This window comes from Myodes glareolus, chromosome 1 (assembly GCF_982192425.1).
Source record: "Myodes glareolus chromosome 1, mMyoGla1.1, whole genome shotgun sequence".
Taxonomy (NCBI): domain Eukaryota; kingdom Metazoa; phylum Chordata; class Mammalia; order Rodentia; family Cricetidae; genus Myodes; species Myodes glareolus.
Window position 1 is genome coordinate 90481922 of NC_142026.1, and position 22634 is coordinate 90504555.

The window sequence follows — 22634 nt, forward strand, 5'->3', positions numbered from 1 at the left end:
GCCCTGGAGCCTCACCTGCTGGGTGGAAAGGCTCCGCTCGGGTGTCACGCTTCCTTGGGCTGGTCCCGGGGTTGTCACCCCGGGAGACTCTGGGGCTCGTGGGCTGGGCCGGGAACAGCCCTGCACGCCTGAGGCTGGGGCGCACGGAGCTCGGCAGGTAGAGAACGTTGTGGAGCCGCCACGCTGGAGTTGGAGCTGGAGTTCCGTGAGCCCGGAGGGCAGCGGCTCCTCCGGGTCGATCCGGGGCCTGAGAATGAGTCCGAAGCTGTGGCCTCTGGGCGGAAAAGCCGCGCCGAGAACGTGCTGCGCTGGTTCACCACCGGGGTGCTGTGTGCCGCCTTCCTGGGGCTGGTGAGAGCTGGGTTCGAAACCCTCTCTGGCCAAGGCTGGAGCAAGCGTCCTGCAGGGAACGTGGTCTCCTCAGTGCCCCGTGCCTTGCGAGACCTTTGGGTGCCTTGGTTAATCCCTTGGGTCTCAGTTTTGTCATCTGGAAAAAGTGGGCAGAACTCTAATGGTGGAGGGTTGTTGTCAGACTCATTTAAAAATACGTTTTCCATCATGAGCAAACCAACTTTCCTGGGGCAAAGGGGGGGGATATAGGAGAGGAGCCCGGGCCTTTACCAGCTATCTTTTGCTCCCACCCACCGAAGCTCCAAATTGACCACAGAAAAGCTTTGAGAGATTGCCTCTTCCCGGAGCCCTGACCTAAGCCTGCCAACCGCTTTATTTTGCGGATGGGAAAATAAACTCAGAGAAGAAAGCGGCTTCTTTGGTTAAATGATAGCATTAAGGACCTGTTTCTTACCCTGTTCACAGCCCTGTTTAAATCAAGCCTTCAGATCCTTAAATGATTTTCTTCATTCACATGCAAGAACAGAAACACGTTTTAAGACAGCATCTCTTTCTGTAGCTCCAGCTGCTTGGCTTGGAACTTGTTATGTAGACCCAATTGGCCTCTAACTTGCAGACAGAGGGTCTCACTATGTAGCCTTGGCTACTCTGGAACTCACTGTGTAGATCAGGATGGCCTCGAATTCATAGAGATCCACCCGCTGCTGCCTCCTGAGTGCTGGACTTGAAGCTGTGGACGGACCACCGGCCTAAACTTGATAATTTCTGATTTGAGTGTTATGAGGGCTAAGCCTTTGATGAGAGTCACTTCCCATCACTTGGCATCTCAGTCTGAGTCTCAGTTGTCTTAAGACTTCGATGGGATGCAGGGAAGGAAGAAGGTGATAGAGACCCTCACTGTGTGCCAGGACTTGGGAGTACTTTGAAGAAGTTTGATGAGAACCTGCACGTGCCGCAGACCCATAGGTACCTGGTCTTTAGCCCTTGCTTGCTGCTGCTTGGGTAGGGAATACTCTCTTGGTTTATAGCAGAACAGCGCAACACAACCATTTTTTAAAATTTATTAATATGCAGACTGGGGATTGACCCAAGGGCTTCAAGTATGCCAGGCTTTTCCTCAGCTATATCCTCTGCCCACAATCTGTGGTTCTTAAAATTCACACGTCTTAGAAATATTTTCCTTAAAGGTTCTTGGAAATTTCAACTGAAATGGAGGCATAACCCTTAGTTCTTGCTAGTACATTGTATAACATCTTATTGTAAAAATCATTCTGTCCATGTTATGTGTATTTTTGCTAAGAAAGTCTTATAGTCCATATATTTCCCCGTGGCTTTGGAATTTGAGGAAAACTGTAGACATAGGAACATTCAAATTGCTTATCGGCCATATTAGGTACAGATATATGCATAAACAATTTAAAGGAAGGACTCCATGTGTGCCAGAAATATTGGCATCTTAATGTAAAAGAATAATAATTTGGTGTTTCATAATTTAAAATTCTAGCAATTAAATTTCTATACTTAAGCATATAGTGTATTTGAAAATATAAGAATATATTTTAAAAATAGTTCATTGTATTATTTTTATTTTGGTTCGTAGGGTTTGTGTGTAGAGGCCAGAGCTGGCTCCTCAACGGCTGTCCTCCTTATTCTTTGACAGGGTCTCTCACTGAGCCCGAAGCGTACCAGCTCAGCCAGACTAGCTAGCGAGCCACAGGGGTTGCCGGGATTCTAGACACGCTGCTGTGCCTGTGTGTGCTAGCTAGTTTAGAGTTCTCTGAAAGGAAGGAACCTCAGTTGAGAAAACACCTTCATAATCCGGCTGTAAGGCATTTTCTTAATTAGTGGTTGATGGGGGAGGGCCCAGCCCATTGTGGGTGGTGCCATCCCTGGCTGGTGGTCCTGAGTTCTATAAGAAGGTAAGCTGAGCAGGCCAGTAAGCAGCACCCCTCCGTGGCCTCTGCATCAGCTCCTGCCTCTAGGTTCCTGTCTTGTTTGAGATCGTGCCCTGACCACCTCCAATGATGGACTAGAATGTGAAATTGTAACCCTTTCCTCCCCAACTGTGTCTGTGCCCTGGTTCTTCCTTCCTGAAGTAAGATTTTGATTTTGCAGGAGTTCACATTTGAGAGACTGAATTTTTAAAGAGCTTTAGGGCTTTAAAAGAGACTTTGAATTTTTTTTAAAGATTCAGTTTTAAAGTGTTTGAATTTGTAAAGACTATGGAACTTTTAAACGTTATAAAATGTTTTACATTGTGATGTTGATGTTAATGTGTGACCTTTGGGATGAACAAGACAGGAAAGGTTATGGTTTAATAGTGATGTATTTATATGTCAAGGTGACAGGGAGTCCTGAGTTCTAGAAGAAGGTAAGCCGAGCAAGCCATGAGGAGAAAGCCAGTAAGCAGCACCCTCCATGGCCACTGCATCAGCTCCTGCCCCCAGGTTCTTGTCCTGTGCTCTGCTGACTTCTTTCAGTGATGGACTACAGTATGGGGGTGTAAATCTTATGCCCTTTCCCCCCCAACTTGCTTGCCAGTCATGGTGTTTCATTATAGAAATAAGAACCCCATTTAACGCACTGTTCTTTTTATGTGTATGATGGAGTTCCAAACCTAGGTCCTCATGTTGGTGCAGCAGGCACGTCACTGACTGAGCCATCTCCTTAGCCCTTAGTTTGTTACACATTAACTATTAATACATAATGGTCTTTTAGGGTATTGTTCAATATTGAACAGTTGAAACAAAAGAAAAATAGCTTTTTTTTTTAAGTTATGTGTGTTGGAACACACTGGTAGTACCAACATTTGGAGACTGAGACAGAAAGACTATGATGTTAGGGTCTCCAAAACAAAGCAAAAACTTTAAAAAATATCAAGGGTTTCGAATAAAAAGCCGTTGGGGGGTGTTCAGCTCTACTGCTAATGTGTTTCCTTAGGTTTGACTTACTGTCAGGGCCCTTGTGGTAGATTGTAACCTCCCCCCGTGGTTCTGTTTCCTTCCAAAAGCTGCTTCTTGGGCAGTGTTTCAGCGATGAGTAAAGCTCTTCTTTTTAACTGTAGGGACTGAGTGTTGCTATACTGGGACCCACCTTTCCAGATTTGGCAAGAAATGTGAACCGGAACATCAGCAGCCTGTCTTTCATCTTTGTGGGCCGGGCCTCAGGATACTTAGGTGGCTCTATGATCGGAGGACTTCTTTTTGGGTGCATTAATCACTTTTTACTCTTGGGTAAGCAAACACTGCTTTTTCACTTCCTTGTTTCTGTCAACAACTTTACAACTAAGATCTGAATATGGAAGATTGTTGATACCTGCAACGGGCACTGGGCTGGCACCCACCTGGCAGCTGGAGCCGAGTTCCTCTTTCCGCTTTGGCTGCAGGAGGGAGTCTGTACTTGATTGGCCCTTGGGAGCGAGTGTTGGGAACCCTGAGCAATGCTGGCTTTTACTGCAGGCTCTGCTCCAGGCTGACACACTGGCTGACCTTGAAGCTCTGCTTATCTGGGGGGTATGGCAGGACTCTGGGGCCATGGGGGTCGGAATAACTCCTGGAACCTGGCCAGGCTCTGTGGACTTGGGGTTGAAGATGAAGGAACAGGGAGATGGTGTAGCCTGCACTTCAGGCCTATTGCCCTGATCAGAGTTGAGCACAGGTGGATGCTCTCGGATCCTGACCCTGGAAGAGAGGGCAGAGCTGTTAGCATGCCTTTTTCAATAAGCTGGCATGACTAAAGACAATTCAATTGATACATTAAAACTCCTATGGACACAAAAGTACTTTATTGCTGATGAATAAGTAGATATTTTGTGACCAAAAGCAGAGCTGTTTTGGCTGAGCTCTTAATCTTTCTTTTCAGGGGTGTCACTTTCTGCTACCACAGTTGGTCTATATCTTACTCCATTCTGCAGGACAGCAGTCTTGCTGGTTGTCATGATGTCTGTCTTCGGTATTTCTATGGGCATTCTGGATACAGGTTAGTGAATCCCGTATTGTTATCTGCACTGCCGGGGACACTACTGCTAGGAAAAGGAAGGCAGATGATGTTCCATTGTCGTTTGGAATGTCAGGCTGGGGCCACAGCCCCTGGTCAGAGCCACTCACCTAGCAGCGACATTAGGACATCTTCTGAGCATTTGCCTATGAAATAAACATCAATGATGTTTTCTCAGTGAGCAAGAGGGGATTTAGGATATTCAAACATGGAAGGATACCCCTCCTTTAGGTAGGTGTAGTACAGATAGCATCTGGTCCTTTACTCTAAGAAGCCACCAGCTGACCCTCTTCCTGGGGTAACGTGACGTTTGCTTCCCTTTCCTCCCTGCTCTCAGGTTGTTGGACAGATTGTGGGACTATTGCATACATTAGGTTCCATTTGGTTGTAAAACTGTGGAGTGAAATGTATGCTTGTCTGAAAGTTAAAAAGAGAGCCAGAGACTTGATGCTTCCGGTTGTCACCTCATAGGCTGTCCAGCAGGACAGTGCAGGGGCGGAGAGCTGTGCTAGGGGCTGTGATGTATGTCCCGACCCTGGGTATGGACTTCCGTGACCGTGGCTGCCAGGTGCAAGAATAGAAAGCTTTGCTGATTTGGCTACTATCTGATACTGACATCAATCTCTCTCTCTTGTAAATAGGTAGGGGTGTTATATCTATGTACCCCCTGGTGTGCTGCTAGCACATTTTATAGAACACCTTTGCTAATGTGCCTGGCCCTAGTGGGTAGTGGTTTCCCAGCTCGTAGATTCTGTGTGTTAAGAAGAGATGCTGTGATACAGTCTGCTGGTGATAGAGGGTCAGAGCTCTCAAATATAGCTTTGCCTTACTTACAGCAGGCTTTGTATCAGCACGTTGACTCTGGGTGGGACCAGTGCCCGCCCCCCCCGACCCTGCATTTTTTAAATAGTGATGTAGTGTTCTTATTAAATGATTGTTAATTTAGAGAATTTCTTTTGTTGGCAGGTGGGAACGTCCTCATCTTGGATCTTTGGGGAGACAAAGGAGCCCCACACATGCAGGCCTTGCACTTCAGTTTTGCCTTGGGTGCCTTCCTGGCTCCCCTGCTGGCTAAATTGGCCTGGGGTACAACAGCATCCACTCAGAACCTCACAGAGTCTGACTTAGACCCTCTAATGCTGAACCGATCCTCTGAAGCCAGCCCAGACTCTCTGTTTGCAGTACCCGAGGACATGAATCTGCTGTGGACGTACGCTTCCATCGGCACCTATGTCCTAGTAGTTTCTGTCTTTCTGTTTGGTCTGTTTTGTAAGAAACGCTCAAGGCAGGAAAAAGCTACAATATCTGCCCAGGAAGCTCGAAGAGCGAAGTATCACAGGGCCTTGCTCTGTCTCCTCTTCATCTTCTTCTTCTTTTATGTTGGAGCCGAGGTGACCTATGGCTCTTATGTATTTTCCTTTGCCACCACCCATGTTGGCATGAAAGAAACTGAAGCAGCCGGTTTGAACTCCGTCTTCTGGGGGGCCTTCGCAGCCTGCAGGGGCCTGGCCATCTTCTTTGCAACATTCTTACAGCCTGGAACCATGATTGTGTTGTGCAACATTGGCAGCCTTGCTTCATCTTTGTTTCTAGTGCTTTTTGACAAGAGCCCCCTCTGCCTCTGGATCTCGACTGCTGTGTATGGAGCCTCGATGGCAGCCACATTTCCCAGTGGCATTTCCTGGATTGAGCAGTACACCACCTTAACTGGGAAGTCTGCAGCATTCTTTGTGATTGGTGCTGCTCTGGGGGAAATGGCGATTCCTGCAGTCATCGGAATTCTTCAGGGACTCTACCCAGATCTGCCAGTGGTTCTGTACACGGGTCTGGGGTCAGCCCTCTTCACTGGAGTTCTTTTTCCTGTGATGTATAAATTGGCCACCTTACCCCTGGAACACCAGCGCAAAGGCAGGAAGAGTGAAGACCAGAGAGCTTTGCTTTCCAGCTCTGAGCTCAATGACTGTGACGAAGAGAATGAAGAGGACGATGCAGAAAAATGGAACGAAATGGATTTTGAAGTGGTTGAAACGAGTGACCCAATGAGGGAGTCTCTAAGGGACCCATCTAGAAAGGTCCTGATGGAGCCCACCCCTGAGGCTTCCGGTCAGTACCTCTCAGATGGGTACTTTTCAGTCAACAGCAGCAGTTCTCTTGTGCGCCACCAGGAGAAGAGGGACTGACAGACAGAGGTGACTTTCTGAACGGCTTCATCGTAACTTACGTAATGGCCACTCCTGAGGGCACCGCTCAGAGCGGGCTTTCAGAGTTCTTTGGCGATGGAAGTTTGTGTGCGTTCACAGCAAGCGCTGAAACGATTTGAGGTGCTTGCTGTAGGCGCCTCAAGAGTCCTCGGTACACCATGGCTCTTGCCAGGAGACCGTTTCCTGGCCTCCACCACTCAGAAGGCATTTCCGTGTGTAGAGCCGGGTAGCGCGCCGGTAGTTACACGGTAGGACAGTGGAGCTACTGGGCTGAGCAAACGATCTTACGTTTGTATTCTGCCGGGGACTTGTGGAGAACGGTCACATGAAAGAGCCGACTTTGGAAACAGAGATAGCTTTCTCATTTTACTCCCTGTGTAGGGTTGAGTTGGAAAGGACTGCTGATCAACTATTTCTGTGAGAACACGGTAGGCCATGGTTTCTAGATCAATTATCTAGCTTCCTCCCTGACTTCATGTTGAGCTTTGACACAAGTCTGGCTTATTTAGTCTGCTGTGATTCTAGAAATGCAAAGGAGATTATTTTCAAATGTTAGGGTTTGGGTTTACTTTGTTTCTTGAGTCTTAACTTTATAGTCCAGGCCGGCCTGGAATTTATTAATTAGCCCTCCTGAATTTTGTCCTAGAGGCGTGGGTCACCATGCACGGTGAAACGTGTAAGTTTTAAAGTTGTATAATATTTTTGCTAAAGTAGCCCATTCATTTCAGGAGTCATGTGAAGCAGCACGTCTGGTCAGCCTTCTGAACGCGCTCAGCTGCGTCTTGTGAAGTCACAGTTTAGCAAGCCGTTTGGTAGCGCTGCTGCATCTGTTGATTGCCAACACGCCCCTTTCCCTCAGGCTGAAGGACTGTCACTTAAGTGTTCTAGTAAATTCTCTTCTTGTTTCCCATGCACTTAAGAACACTTTTTCCTCAATCACGGTATGGTGTTCCATGCAGTACAGCAGTTCACTGCATTTCAGAGATTATGGTATTTTTGCTGACACTTTAAAAGAGAGAGGTTATTTTTATATATGATTCTATATCATGTTCAGAGAGGATCTGGAGACATTCTTTTGATTTTATGTAATTATTTTATTCTTTTTGCTTTTACTTTTTTCCCAGTGCGGGTGACTGAACGAACACAGGGCCTTGCCCCTGCTAAGCAAGTGCTCCACCACTGAGCTAAGTTCCCAGTGTCTTAGGTTCAATTATAGAAGCTATTTTGGAGTTACTACGTTAGCAGAAGTGGTGTGAATGGGTCCTTTGGTGCCCATAGCCTCCCTCAGTAACAGAGCCTGGGGCTGGGCCTTGCTGTTTTAGAATTTGACTCCCACTGGGTTAGGGTATTAATCACATTTGTACTGTAAACCAGGCTAAAAGTTTAGTTTACAAATGAGTCACTATCTTCTTTGGTGACCAGAGATCCTGTGTCCCCCACTCCAGGGGTTTGAAGTATCTGGAAACCAAACTAAGGATGAGAAGATAGTGTGGTGGCCTAGGGAGTCAGGGATGCGGGACAGAACGGGCCATCCTTTGGTAAATGGCTTTTACTTCTCAGGTTTTATGCGGAGTGACAATGAATTGCTATCTGGCTGCAATGTGTTTGCTATCTCTTACCAGATTTTAAGAACTTGCTTTTTTTAAAAGTGCTTTGTTTTTTATTAAGTGAAATGTAACACCTTCTTTTAAAAAAAAGATTAAATTTTTTTTTCTGTGTGTGACTTTTATGACATCTATGTAAGTGTACCAACATGGGTGCCTGGTGCTGGGAAAGTCCAGAAGAGAGGGGTCGGATCCCCTGGAACTGGAGTTATAGATGTTGTCAGCCACAATATGGCTGTTGGGAATAGAACTTTCCAGATCCTTCTCTTAACTGCTGAACTGTCTTTCCAGCCCCATAGTACCTTTCTGGACCACTACCTATGACCTCCCATATGCCTACGGGCACACTGGTTCAGGTTACTTAACACAGCATTGAACGGGGTGGGCAAATGGGTGGTGGTTCCTTCTGCCCTGTGCTGTTCTCACTAGACATTGGGAATGAGCTCTGCCCCACTTTACAGAATGCTTGTTAGGCATTAGGTGGCGGCAGCTGGCCCTGGAGTCTTGTTAAACACAGACTCTACCTTCAACATCTACTTTGCAGGGCGGAAGATGGCATCAGGAAGAGAGGCACGGTGATAAGAACTTGACACAGAATTTGAAAATCCACACTGGAAATTTCCCTTACCAAAGTGTAAATGGCCGCATGAGAACATAGGCATTGTTATAGCGTGGGAAGTATTTTTAGATTGGAAGGAAACAACTGAGCTCAGGTAGAAAAAAAAATTATTCGTAAGGAAGTATCTTCTGGTGCACAGTAGCCAACGGTCAAGTTTCCTGTTGCTGAGAAGTCAAGATTTAGCTGTTTGCAACATTGACAATGCGAAATGACTTGACTGTTCGCATACTGAGGGGCACCGTCAGGGAGGACTATGCTCTTTATTGGACTTGGGCATATCTTCTAGGGACGCCTGTTTGCTGGCAGTGTAATGGCTAACTGAAGCTCCTGTTTCCTGCTGGCCATCGACTGGTCACTTCCGTGGGTTTGTCAAAGTCTCCCACAGTTCCTCTCCAGGCTATACTCTTATGTTCCCTTAAAACACGGCAGCCTATTCAAAGCAAGCAGGAAAATCCCCTTCCCACGACAGCGAATCCCTATGAAGCCAGAGTTGTGTGGCATGGATGTACAGGGGACTGCATCCTACCTCCTTTGCCCTCTTTGTCTAGCTTGAAGTAAATCATAGGTTCGGCCACAATGCAGCAAGAGGCTGGAACAGACTTGTGAGCCTGGGGATTCGTTGTCTGCCATATACATGCCCCTGCAAGTCAAGCTTTTCAGAGACTTAAAACTATAGCTGAGGTAGATGTCTCAGTGATTATAGGTACAGCCTTGTATTAGGGTTCTCTAGAATGAATATATGTGAATATATAATATATATTGATATATATATGTATACATGGATATATATCCTAATATTAATATATATTAGTAACATATAATATATGTTATATTATAATAATATTCAAAATATGGCAGAAACATTCATGTCAGTTATAATCTTTGTTTCTGCAACTGATCTCATGACCTTAGCTGGTATTTAGAACTGCCTTTCTCTACTATCCATTCTGTATTTCCTCCACCCTCTGCAAGCACTTCTGCAGGTCTTGGGTCTTTTCCTGGAGTGACCCATACCATCATTCCTGATGGGTCTGTGTCATCACAGACCTTTGTCATCCTGCTTGGATCAGGCTGTTACAATTTTCCATTGATATTTAACCACAGGATCAAGAGACACCCTAAGGATCTCCTGCACTCCAGACATAATCCTTCTTACCTCCATTGTGGAAAAGAAATTCAATTTCCTCATAGTAATCTGAATCAATCATTCTTCCTAACACTGTTATTCCCTTCTTGGCTTGTTGGCTTAAGGACATCAGAAGCCCACAGTGGCCAGTGGCAAGTCTGAGCTTGCAGTTCAATGGAGTATTTATTGTGGCTCATGGAAGGAGTGTGCCCCACTTTGGAACCAAAACTTCTAGGCCAAAAATTAGGGTTGCGGGAATGAAAGCAAACATTTTCTTAGTGGATCACTGCAGGTGACAGTGAGTGGAACCATTCCCCTTTCTGTCCCTTGATTCCTGGACCCATGGATCCTGGCTATGGGAGAAACCTTAACCTATATATTTGATGCTGATTTAAAATATATACCACCTACCCATTCGAAAACTGCCAGTCAGCCCTATAGGCTGCTGCAACCTAATTGGTGGTGAAACTGTGTCTTCAAAAGACCATTCTATCTTTCAGGCCAGCTGTTTCAGGATGCTGGGGAACATGGGAAGACCAGTAGATTCCACAGTTTTATAAGTTCTCAGCTTCTCTGTGGACTCTATTTAGTGTTTAAAGCTTGATTTTGATGCTAAAGGATCGTCAATTAAATCTCAAACTCAAATTTTAAAGGCCCAAACTTAACAGAGATAAAACTATAAAGTCTTAATTGTATAAGTTACGATCTTGTTGTAAACTGTTAAAGATAACTGAGACGTGCTCAAGAACTACTATCCTTGTAGTCATGCTAAATACAAGTGGGATTCATTTACAAGGGCCTTTTGCCTTCTGTAGACGCCAGTGGTTCTCAACCGTAACGCTGCGACTCTTTAGTACAGTTCATTTGTGGTGACCCCCAACCATAAACTTATTTTTGTTGCTACTTCATAACTCTAATTTTGCTTCTGTTATGAATTGTAAAGTAAATGTAAATATCTGATATGTGACCCCAGAGTGGCCATGACCCACAGGCTGAGAACCACTGGTATTGTTATGTTTAGTTACTCCAAAAGTAACTCAAAACTAAATTTATTTAAAAATCAGGCATACTTAATAGAGTACATGATGGCCCTCAAACTCCTTAAAGATCTGCTGAATTTAAAATATTCAATGAAAAAGGCTTCCTTTGATTGACAGAAATGCCAGTTCCTAAGGTTATCTCCAACGAAGATGATGGAGGTACAAATGAACTCTACTGGGAGCTTGCTTTAAATGGGACAAAGCTGGTGACTGTGAAGAACTGCTCCATGCCTTGCCTGCCGCCAGGGCCCTGGACAACTGCGAACACATTAGGGTTGACTGTCCTATCCTGCCTTATCAAAGTAGATTAGTTTTCCCACATTCCTCATCTACAGGAAAACCTCTCAGACCTTGTGGGTCTGGCAGCCGAAGGGGGCAACCTCTGCCCCACATCAAAACCATCAAGATGATCACAGAGGAGCATACAGTAACCATCCAGGTAGAGGCTTAGTCTCTGTCACTTTTCCTGCTCAAATTTACCCTTCTCAGGTCTCTGATGGTGTTGATGGCTGTAATCAGTTTAGCAACAGCAAGCAACAAGTTCCTCTCCACAAGGCTGCAGGTGCCTGGTCAGTCCATTTCATATGTAAAAACCAGTGCCTGTTTTTTCTAGAGCTACTCAGTGTTCCTCTCTGAGAAAGGCGCACCCACAGGCTCCACACTGAAAGAGAAACTCACAAAGTGGGTTTGAATGTAAATACTCAAGCTACCATGATACTATTTACTAACTAAATTTACCTTTATTTAAAAGAATTTGCTGAAATTTCAATGACTGCTCTCAGTAATCAATCATCTGTGTCTATTGGTAAACACTTGGATGGAAAAGTTTAAAGTTTACGTAAATTGTGAACACAAGCTGTGAAGGTCTGAGGAAGTGATGTAAGGTGTGTGGAGATGAGCAGTGTTTCAGAGTTCTTTCCCTCTGGCTTTGCTATTGTTATATTATCCTTGACTTCAAAAATTCAAAGTTTTAACATATTAATCAATGTAGTTCTGATAAGCTATTAATTTAACTTTGTAAACAACTAGTCACTATTAGTCACAGGCCTCAAAATTTAAATCTCCTTTGGTTGTTTTCTAAATATAGACTTAAAAGTGTTTCTTTTTGTGCTGAAAACATCTCTGTTCAATCCAGCCCTTTGGACAGAGGAAAGAATGTTCATGCTTTTGGGTCTCAAAGCTTTTGTTATGGCTCAAAGGCGTGAGCCCACTAAGTTTACCTCATTAAAATTCAGGAACCCTAGCATGTTGCCTATAGAACAGATGAAGAGAATTCTACTTATGGCAAGAGAAAAGTCACAGCACTATATTTCATATTTTATTCAATTTTCAATTTGGTTTCCATTATTAACTCTTAAAACAAAATGATTTCCAGTTTAAAAAACAATGCACTGACCACATAATTCCTTTTTCATTTTATACAGTTATACAAATATCCTAAATACACATTTGTGTTCAAGGGATGGCAAATAAGATTAACTGTACAGTACATAAGGAAAGAAAATATCTTAAGCATATTTAGAAGCAATAGAAATGTCTATACAAAACAAGCAAAATGGAATAAATTTTTTTATTTTATTTTTAAAGTATTGCAACAGGCCCACAGGTTTGTAACAAAAATGTCTTTGCACAGTTCCTCACAATGCCCCATTAGTAGCTAAAGCAAGACAGCGGTCTTTAGAAAAGAATGTTTCAAAAAATGCTACACATGGTACTATTTGCACAGTTTGATCAAAGTAACAAATCTACCTTTGAGTCAAGCAAAACCTAGAGGAGATATACCAACAACGTGAAAATCATTGTATAAAATTCATTGCACATTATTTTACTCAGTTGTTTGAAAAGTAAAAAAGTGTATTTACAAAATATTTTGCAGTCAAAATTATAAAGTGAGTGGATATCTCTAAGCAACACGTCTTGATACAGACAGTTTAAGGAATACACACGAATGACTTTCTTTTAAGAGGTTCTCAGTGTTCCTTCCACAGGGAAGTAAACGTGATCTGTTCAAATGGATTTACAAGATGGTACATAAACTGGAGCAAATCCAACACTTACATTATTGTAAAACAAGGTTAAAAGGTGAAAGAATGAGAAATTTGTACATTGTAAGAAGTGAGCTATTCAGAGATCAACATGTATACTTTTTATTTCAGTTAGCAGGAATCTTCATAGTCTTCGATGACAGACAGACAAGGAACATCTGTGACTGGATGGAGGTTGGAAAGCACCATGCAGAGGAGTTGAGTGGTAAACACTGAACAAATAGCACCTGGAGTTCTGTGATACTGATAACTTAAAACTGGTCCAGTAACTGCCGTAGATATGGTGCCTTGGATAATTCTCTGTTTACTCGTGAGAGTTTGAAAAGTACTGGGCAGTTGAGAGAAACACATGGGATATGTCGGTCAAAGGAACCTGTACAGTTCCTGCATATCTGAAAGTGTAAGAAAAACAGATAAAACAGTAAGAAAAAGTCTGTGTATTTATGCAAATACATTTTTAAATCCCTTCTGCTCACCTCAGATAACCAGCAAACTTAATTCAGTACAGAAAATTTCATCTGCTTACTCTCCCAGAAACCTTGCTTATACTGTTTATGAGCAAGGTATTTCTAAAGGCTAGTTCACAAAAAGTTCCTGATGGCTGAGGAGTGGTTTCTGGTCAGTTTGGCTGGGGGCATGGCTATCAGTTAAGGATCTGTTGGAGGGAGGGGGCCCCCGCTTGTTCTTCCCAGCCGCCCAGCTAGCTTACACCTGAAAACAGAAACTGTATTAATTAAATCATTGCTTGGCCCATTAGCTCTAACTTCTTATTGGCTAACTCTAACATCTTAGTTTAACCCATTTCTAATAATCTGTATATCACCACAAGGTTGTGGCCTACCAGTGAAGTTTCAGCATGTTTAATCTCCAGCAACGAATGGATCCATGGTCTCTCCCTCCACCCTCCTTTCTCCCAGAATTCAGTCCAGCTTTCCCTGTCTACCTAAGTATAGGTCCAAAGCAGTTTCTTTATTCATTAATGGTAATCACAGAACACAGAGGAGACTCCCACATCAAGGATCCCTATATAAGCTGCCTTGAAACACAATAAAGGGGGCATTTTTGGGGTTTTCAAGGAAGACCCGTGTCTCTGTCTCTGTGTGTCTAGATCTCCAGGCTCCTTTCTTGGCTCGTGAATTCCTGTAGTACAAACGTACACTACACAAATGTGATTATATAGAACTAAGATGTTCTGCATAGCTAAGGAAACAGTCAGTGGTGGAATGGGAGAAAAAATATCAGAAGACCATTCATGCAATAAGAAATACCCAGATCAGGAACACAAACTCAAAGGCAAACCCAAAGCAGTAGTTAACATCACTAGCAAGCAGGCAATAATAAACAGCACCACAGTGGAGATCTGCTGTGGTGGCATGTTCTCTTCAAGCTGGAGAATCCTGAGTTCCAGGCTAACCTGGGCTATAATATTCTCTTTCAAAAAACTAAAGCCACCACACAAATTTTCAATGAGATATCATTTAATATCAATTAGAATAGTTATTTTTAAAAAAGATAACCAGAAAACAGTATAGTGATTCCTTAAGATTCAGAACAAAGCTATCATAATGCAATTACTACTTTTACTTTAATTAATTAATTTTTTAATTTTTGAGACAGTGTTTCTCTGTATAACAGTCCTGGCTGTCCTGGAACTCACTTTGTAGACCAGGCTGACCTTGAACTCACAGAGATCTGCCTGCTTCTCCCTTCAAGTGCTGGCATTAAAGGTGTGTGCCACCATGCCTGGAGATGCAATTATTTCTACTACTTAGTATATATCCAAAGGAATGAAATCACTGTATGAAACAAACACTCAACTTTCATGTTTATTGTAACTTCTGTTATCAACAATCAAGATATGGAATCACCTGCAGTATGTACCAACAGATGAATAGGAAAAATAAAGCATACCTATAAAATGAAATATTATTCAGTAATAAAGGAAAACCTGTCATTTGTAGCAATAAGGATGCAACAAAGTGAAATAAACCAAATATAGAAGACAAAAATATTACATTTTCATGTATAGAAATTAAAATTAGTCACATCTCACAGAAATAATTAATGGGTATAATAATGATCATAACAGGGGTTGGGAGAGAAGGGGAAGAGGAATAAACAAAAGCTGCAAACAGGTACCAACATGTAGACACATTGGAAGAAAAAGTTCTAGTGTTGCACACAACATGGTGATGCCAATCTACAGTGATTATCTCAAAAGAGGTAGAAGAGAGACATTTGAATGTGTCTGCTTAGCATGCATGAGGGTCACTGATTCAACCCCCAGTGTTACATATGCATAAACTGAGTGTATTGGTGCATGCCTAGGCAGGAAGATCAGCATGAGTTTAACATCATCCTTGGCTACACAGTAAGTTTTGAGACCAGCTTGGGATGCATAAGACCCTTTGTCCCCTCCCTTCCTCTTCTCCCCATCCCTCTTTCTCCATCTGTGGATCAGGAGGTGGCTCTCAGCTACTTCTCCAGCACCATTTCTGCCTGTGTGCTGCCATGTTTTCCACCATGATAATGAGCTAAACCTCTGAAACTGTAAACCAATCCTCAAATGTTTTTGTTTTTAAAAGCTGCCTTGGTCATTGTGGTGGTTTCAAAGAAAATGGCCAAGTTTCAACTTTAAAATGACCAAATTTCAAAACAACCTAGTAGAGATGCCGTCATGTGGTCAATAGCGTTAACTCTGATAAAGATTTATAAGGAAAAGGAGCAAGCTGAGCAAATAAAAATACAAACATACAGATTAAGAAAAGGGGCACCAGGAAGTAGAATAGAACTAAATACTGTGTTCAAGGAAATAAACAAATTAAGAAATGGAATAAGGAGTGGTTATCTTAGGGAAAGATCCTACCCAACTAAGTTTCCAACTTGTAAAAAGGAATTAAAAGTTTAGAGCCAGGTGTGGTGGCGGACACCTTTAATCCCAGCATTTGGAAGGCAGAGGCTGGTAGATCTCTGAGTTTGGGGCCAGACTGGTGTATAGAGCAAGTTCCAGAATGGCCAAGCTTAAGCAGTGAAGGAAATCACTGAAAACAGAAAGCTGGTGAAGATGTAATTAAAAGATCTCTGAGTTTGAGGCTAGCCTGGTCTATACAGATCCAGTTTCAGGGCAGCCAAGCTTAGGCAGTGAAAGAAACCACTGAAAACAGAAAGTTGGTGAGGATGTAATTTAACAAAGGGGTCATGTTCCAGCCCCAGCAAGCAGTAGAACTTAGCAGCTTCGGCCACATGGTTCTGGCTTTAGAGTTAAGGACAGAAGAAAGGGGTTATGGAATCTACTTCCACAAACAAGGAAAGTCTCTGAGGCCAGGCCATGTGCCAAGGGTGTACCTGAATGGAGGCCTAGAGAAGCCGTTTTGTGAAGCTGTGAAGGTGAAGCCTGGATTGCTCTGGAGACCCCAAGATGTTGGAGATGCCAGAGTCATGGGATACCTGCTGGGGAGAGCTGCTAACTAGGAGTGCAAGAGAAAGAAGTGTGTTTCAGTCCACAAAGCCGAAAGGAGTTGGAGATCTGAAGAGCATTTTGACATCAGACATGGAGATGTAGAGTCTGGAGTTTGCCCAGCTGGTTTTTGGTCTTGCTTTGGTCCAGTATTTCCTCACTATGCTCCCTTCCCTATATTTTGGAATGGCAATGTACATCCTGTGCATATGTTGGACATTTGTGATCTGTCTGTTTTTTTTTTAATTTTTACTTTATAGGGATTGCAGTTAAGAGATTGCATGAATCTCAGAAAAGACTCTGAATTTTGGATTTTAAAATATTGTTGAGACAGTAATAGACTATGGGGACTTTTAAAGTTAGACTGAATGAATTTTTGCATTATGGTATGGCTACAAGCCTTAGGGGCCAGAGTGTGGGATATGGTATATGGCTGACTTCAGGGGAGGCAGCCTCTAGTCAGCACCAAGGGTATGCAAAAGAATCCATGAATGTGGCAAGGGCTTAGGAAAAAAATTCTTAAATCTATTTGAGGGATAGACTTTTTCTATCTGAGGGGAAAAATAAGAAAACACAGATGTTCTATGATGGTAATTTTTTCTTTTAATTCACCTTGAAAAAAAAAAACCTCTTTGAAAACCTCTCTTGCTCCTCTACATAGATCCCTAAATAGCTCTACTCAGGCTCCACATTACTCTACATAGCAGCTTCTCTAAGTAGCTCTCTACGGCCTCCACATCTCTGGCTCTACTCCCTAGCCTCTCCTGTCTGTACTGCTGCCACTTCTCTCACAGCCTGACCCATTCTCATAACACATGATTAAGTAATGTAGTTTCTCTTAGGCTAGGGATATCAGTTTGATCAATCAGTAAGTAATGCTTGGCCATGCATGTAGTTCTTTCCCAGACAGAGCACAACCTTGAGTGGTAGGGAGTATGTGCACAAAGTCTCAGTTGCTAGACAAGGCACCAAAGTTGCCTCATTTCTGACTTGATTCAGTAATAAACACCTTGGAAAATGACATTGTGTATTTGTCTTCAGGGGCAACCAGATATTCATCTCCAAGTGGCCACCAGTCTGCTCTTAAGTCCAAATTAAGATACACACAATGAGACAATTCACTTGTTGCCTTTGGATCAAGATGTAGCATTCTGCAGTACCATGTCTGCCTATCTATCTGCCACACTATTCCTAGCCCCCATGCTCCCTATCATAAAGGTAATAGACTAAATCTCTGAAACTGTAAACTGCCACCTCAATTAAATGTTTCTCTTTGTAAGAGTTGCTGTGGTCATGTTGTCTTTTCACAGAAATAGAACCCTAACTAAAACAGTACTTAAAAATAATCAGTCACAGGAAATATTTCTAGAAAAGAGGAAGCATTTATGATAAACAATCATCAGAGTTTAATGATAGTCACAAATGTAGTTAAAATGATACTAAACATGAAAAAATAGTTTAAACCAATATTAGTGAGAACTCTTCAGAGTCAAGGAAATACAGAACAACTATGTGGTTAGAAAAAGGAGCCCAAGTGGCAAGCATTCAGTACTAGTTACTCTGGAGGCTCAGGTAAGAAGATGAGCCAAGTCAAGGAGTTCTTCAGAAGTGAGTGAGAGAGCAGACAGGATAGCAAGCAGCAGCATCACTAGACTGTTTGAAGAGATGAATGAGCTCACTGTAATTACAGCTCTAGTTTATTTGTAGGAGGGGTTCTGGTTTAAAGATGGCTCACAAGGCACTGACATTTTGATCTCTAATAACACCTCATGTCAAATGAAGGAAACATTTTCCAATGCACACCGGTATACAATGTTAGTTACTGCCACAAGTAAACTGCTTAGAAGCACATACTCTGCAAAGATGGAGCATACTGTTCTAGGAAGCCTTTTGCTAATTAGATCTTTGCCAAGAGACTCAAATTTATTCCCCAAATAGCATCCTGTGTTTCAGCTGTATGTGCTACAGTTACACTCAGGTGCCAGGACAAACTGATGAATATTTAAGAACTCTCTGTGCCTGTCTGGTAAATAATCTAGGCTGGAATATGCAACTTGCTAAATTTAGCTCAAATGTTTACTTTCAAGGCTTTACTGGTGATTTAAATCCTGAGTGTTATAGCTCAACTCATACTTAAGTTTAAAAATTCAAACAATACAAAAGCAGGATTGTATTTTAGCTTAGAAGGCAGATATTAAAAATATATCACTGTGAGATCATGGACCCTGGAGGCAAATCTATAATCACCACTTTACTAAAGTAGTATGATCTCTAACTATATTCTAAATATCTGTCCTTATACCCACTTATATAAATACCTGTCACTTCTCATCAAGGAAACTTCTCTTTGCAAGAGACTGAGACCATTATAGAAAACCATATCTAATCAAAATAGAGTTTTGGAGTCCAGAAAATTCTGTGGGAGAGAGGGCAGAAAGACTGTAAAAGTTAGAGGGTCAGGGAGTTTGCTGTGAGACTGTCTCTCCTAGTAACATCGGAAGCTACACTTCTAAAGTCTAATCAACGTGTCTGCCCATACATAACCTGATCAAATAGAAACATTAAAGTGGACAGGGGAAAGCCCAGAAGCCTCAACCCCACACAAAGGAACTATAGGCAATTACAGGAATACTGAGAGATGAAGAAATGGTCTTTCCCTTGGGAAGACCCCACCAATTGATTATCTTATACTGACTAGTCAGTCCTGAAAACATATTTAAAAGCAACACTATACAGACTGAGCAGGCTGTGTTTAAGAATGTGTATACACACACACACACACACACACACACACACACATATATGTATACAAGCATGAAGCAACAATTAATGAAAAAAAGAAGCCATGAACTGGAAACAGAACAAGGAGAGGTGTATGGGAGGGTTGGGAGGGAGAAAAGTGAAAGGAAAATAGCTTAAATCATAATCTCAAAAAAAAAAAAGAAGCAAAGTTTGAGTGTTTACCACAGATGACAAAGACTACCACATTATAAGGATAGGACAATGAACACAATGCTTTGATCAAAGTCAATACTGGCAATGCAGAGCTTCAGTTGCCATGAGAAAATTGTGACTTTCCTTCCCAATTTTCCTCTTCTTGGGCACTGATGTAAATGAGTGTTTGCATCCTCCAGTGTTTAGCTTTCCCTACTTAGAGCATGCAATCCTATCTGAGCAACTGGTTTTGAGAAATTGTTAAGTAGATTTACTACATTTATTATTTATGTGTATATGTGTGTGTGTGTGTCTGTGTGACATGTGTGGGTGCTCGCAGACACACTGAAAGAGCAGGTAGGGATGAACCAGCCCCAACGAGGTCAAATTTTAAACACTCTATAAACACCTAAGATATGTATTGTCTAATTTAGTGTTTCAGAGTTTGATAAACAACCATAAGAATTAGTTTATGATGTTTAAACCTTCTGTACATTTATTATTTTTTTTTCTATGACTGGGTTTCTCTGTGTAGTGCTGGCTGTCCTGGAATTAGCTCTGAAGACCATGATGGCCTTGAACTCAGATGTCTGTCTGTCTCTGCCTCCCAAATGCCCCAACACAGTTGTATTTCTAATTCCTTGACTAATCTTGGGCTGAGAGAGCTATCAAAAGCTATTACTATTTTCCCATTTCTTACTGAATGCCTGGTAAATGATGACTTATGAAAATTCCCACACAAACTTTAACTGTCTCGACTGTAGTCATGTCCACCATGCTCGGTTTAGTGTCTTTGGAAAGACATTAAACCATCTTTATTTACAAATGCTATTATTTCTTTTAAGCTATATCTTTGTAAGAAGTGAGACCTACTGGCAAGGTGAGTACTTTCTGAATTGATGGCATCATCTAGAGTGGTGCTTTTCACCAACAGCAGAAGACAAAGAGATCCTAGGAGAGACTAACTCACAGCTTGATCGGAGCAGGTCTGAAGTTCTGTTCTTGCCAACATATGATACCAGAATCCAATGAGAGAATTTAGCTGTTGCTGACACATGATAGAAGCTGGTAAAATAAATAAGGCTAGGAGCTCCCAGTGACTTCAGTAGCTGTACTAACTAGGACCACTCAACTAGTGCACTAGATGGTAAGAACTCCATGGACTAAGCAGGAGGTTGCCCATTCACTCAGTCAATATGTCTAGCAGACCACCACCAGTGTGGGCTAGAATCAGGTGGAGCTTCCATCCTTATAGTTACAGGAAGCGGGGAGAATGGCAGAAGTCTATTACAGGGAAGGCTTTCCCTGTCCAGCTGTTTAAACTTGATTCCTCTCAGGTGATCACAAGGAAAGAAGAAAAAACATTTTTGGAAAGAGGGAACAGGGATTCAAAGACCAGAACATAGGTAAGATTAAGGTATACTCATGCATTGACATACAAAAGAGTTCCACACTAGCCCAGAATGGAGTATAACAAAGGTTTGTTTATCAGGGGTAAACTCACAGGAAGAGTAGTGATCCTCAGTCCTCTATATGAGAGATGTGGAGGGCACAGTGTGACCAAGAAATGGGTACAGAGAGACACTTTTTATTTAGGTTTCATTTTTTAACTTACATCAATACAGGCTTGCCTGTTTATTTTTACCAGAATTACATGTAACCGGTGAGAAACTGTTATATTTCATGTTAATAGTCAGGCTTAGCCATTTACTTATTAGAAGCATAATATGCAAATTACTTAACCTATCAGCAAGAGTGATTATATAGCACTTTCAATCAGGAAGATTTGATTCATTATCTATTTTTTATCTGGATTCTCAGAACTGTAGGTTTCACAAGTTCACTCATCCATCTTTAAGATGACTAGTTTGATGAAAATGGCAAGTGATGGACCAACTAGAACCTTTATTATTTTTAAATAAAAGAAATTGTATAGATGCCCACTGTAATCTAGGTTTCAATAAACAACACACTATCCTGTATAACCAAAAACTAAACAAAAATAAACTAAGTCATTTTAACTATTTAGTTAAATTGTAGTGTTAATTAAAAATTATTTATTAATGTGTGTGTGTGTGTATGTGTATGTGTGCCTCTGAGTGAGCTTGTGTGTATAACATTCATGCAAGTCTCTCATGGGGGTCAGTGGGCACTGGATCCCCTGGAATGGGAGTTATAGGCAGTTGTTAGCTGTCACATGGGGGCTAGGAACTGAGCTCAGGTTCACTGCAAGAGCAACAGGCACTTTTAACCAGAGTTATCTCTCCAGGCCTAACTGTAGCATTTCTTAGACTTTTAGAAGTTTATCTGTGTAGAATGCTTACTTCATTTTTCATACTGGTTTCATATCTCACTCTCCACTGAAGAGTGGATGCTATCTCCCTGAAGAGTCAAGAGTGTTTGGGAGCTCAGATCTACTAAGCAAGGCTGTACCTTCACAAGTTGCTCCTGTTTACGCTCCAGTTCTCGGATTTCTTGGTTGAGAATGACTGCTACATGCTGAGGCTGGCTCCGACATTTGCTACAGATGCCATGTTGAGTCAGGTCATCACACACAGGACAGTGTAAAGTGGTAAAATACTGTGAGATAGTGCCTTTCCGTCCTTCCAGTTCACTTCTGGAGGAGCTGGTCGCTTTCTGGATCTACAACAACATCAGTTCAGAAGTTAAGTCTCGGTGGTCTTCACAGGAAAGCAGCTAGTCCCTTAATTACAGGTTTTTCTTTTTTTCACTCAACAAATGTTGAATAACTATTGTTTTAGATACTGGGGTATAGAAGGGACCAAAGCCTTTACTTACCTGGATGATTTTTAAAAATAAATAATAAAATGATTTTATTTATTTTACTTTATGTGTATAAATGTCTTGTGTGCTTGTACGTATGTGTAACACATACATGCCTGTTGGATCTCCTGGAACGGGTATACAGATGGTTGTGAGCCACTATGTGAGTGCTGGAAATTGAACCTGGGTCCTCTATATGAGCAACAAGTGTTCTTAGCCACTTAACTATCGTCTTAGCCCCTGAGCTTACACTATCATCAGACACCTTGTTTTGTTAGTCAGTAGAGTGTAAAGGTCCAACAAAAGTAAAGCCAGACCACTTCAAATTTAACTGGATACATGTCACCCAGAAATTCTTCAGTTGACATTAATACTTATTTTAGAGATCTGGTACTCTTTTTACATTGAAATAATATATTCTGTTCTTGGAGTCTTATGGTACCATCTAAAATCATTTTGAATAAATATTAAGGAGTA

At 42.1% G+C, this 22634-nt stretch overlaps 2 protein-coding genes across 7 annotated transcripts in view; one reads left to right on the forward strand and one right to left on the reverse strand.

The window, feature by feature from the left end:
- Positions 1 to 12: 12 nt before the first annotated feature.
- On the forward strand, positions 13 to 8271 carry LOC125394642 (sodium-dependent glucose transporter 1C-like). 4 transcript variants are annotated; one of them, XM_085690523.2, is made up of 4 exons: positions 13 to 351; positions 3416 to 3584; positions 4213 to 4329; positions 5314 to 8271. In XM_085690523.2, exons 2-4 carry the CDS (start codon positions 3536 to 3538, stop codon positions 6525 to 6527), a joined length of 1380 nt encoding a protein of 459 aa, XP_085546649.1. In that variant the 5' UTR covers positions 13 to 351; positions 3416 to 3535; the 3' UTR covers positions 6528 to 8271. The 4 variants fall into 4 exon arrangements, with proteins under 4 accessions (XP_085546649.1, XP_048281515.1, XP_048281517.1 ...); XM_048425558.3 differs by lacking the exon at positions 13 to 351 and adding an exon at positions 377 to 1317; XM_048425560.3 differs by lacking the exon at positions 13 to 351 and adding an exon at positions 1369 to 2175.
- A 3971-nt stretch (positions 8272 to 12242) lies between these two features.
- Positions 12243 to 22634, reverse strand: part of Rev3l (REV3 like, DNA directed polymerase zeta catalytic subunit) — a 137398-nt gene continuing 127006 nt past the window's right edge. For all 3 annotated transcript variants that reach the window (XM_085690513.2, XM_085690508.2, XM_085690516.2), the window contains 2 exons: positions 21807 to 22016; positions 12243 to 13374 (listed from right to left, as the gene is read on the reverse strand). In XM_085690513.2, the coding sequence (XP_085546639.2) occupies positions 13234 to 13374; positions 21807 to 22016 (351 nt within the window). In that variant the 3' untranslated portion in view covers positions 12243 to 13233. The remainder of the gene's footprint in view (positions 13375 to 21806; positions 22017 to 22634) is intronic.

Excerpts from the sequence above, each read along its gene's own strand:
- LOC125394642 (XM_085690523.2), top strand. The coding sequence starts at position 3,536 with ATGATCGGAGGACTTCTTTTTGGGTGCATTAATCACTTTTTACTCTTG. Across the intron at positions 3,585-4,212 it reads TAATCACTTTTTACTCTTGG|GGGTGTCACTTTCTGCTACC; the intron begins GTAAGCAAACAC and ends CTTTCTTTTCAG. Across the intron at positions 4,330-5,313 it reads TATGGGCATTCTGGATACAG|GTGGGAACGTCCTCATCTTG; the intron begins GTTAGTGAATCC and ends TTTTGTTGGCAG.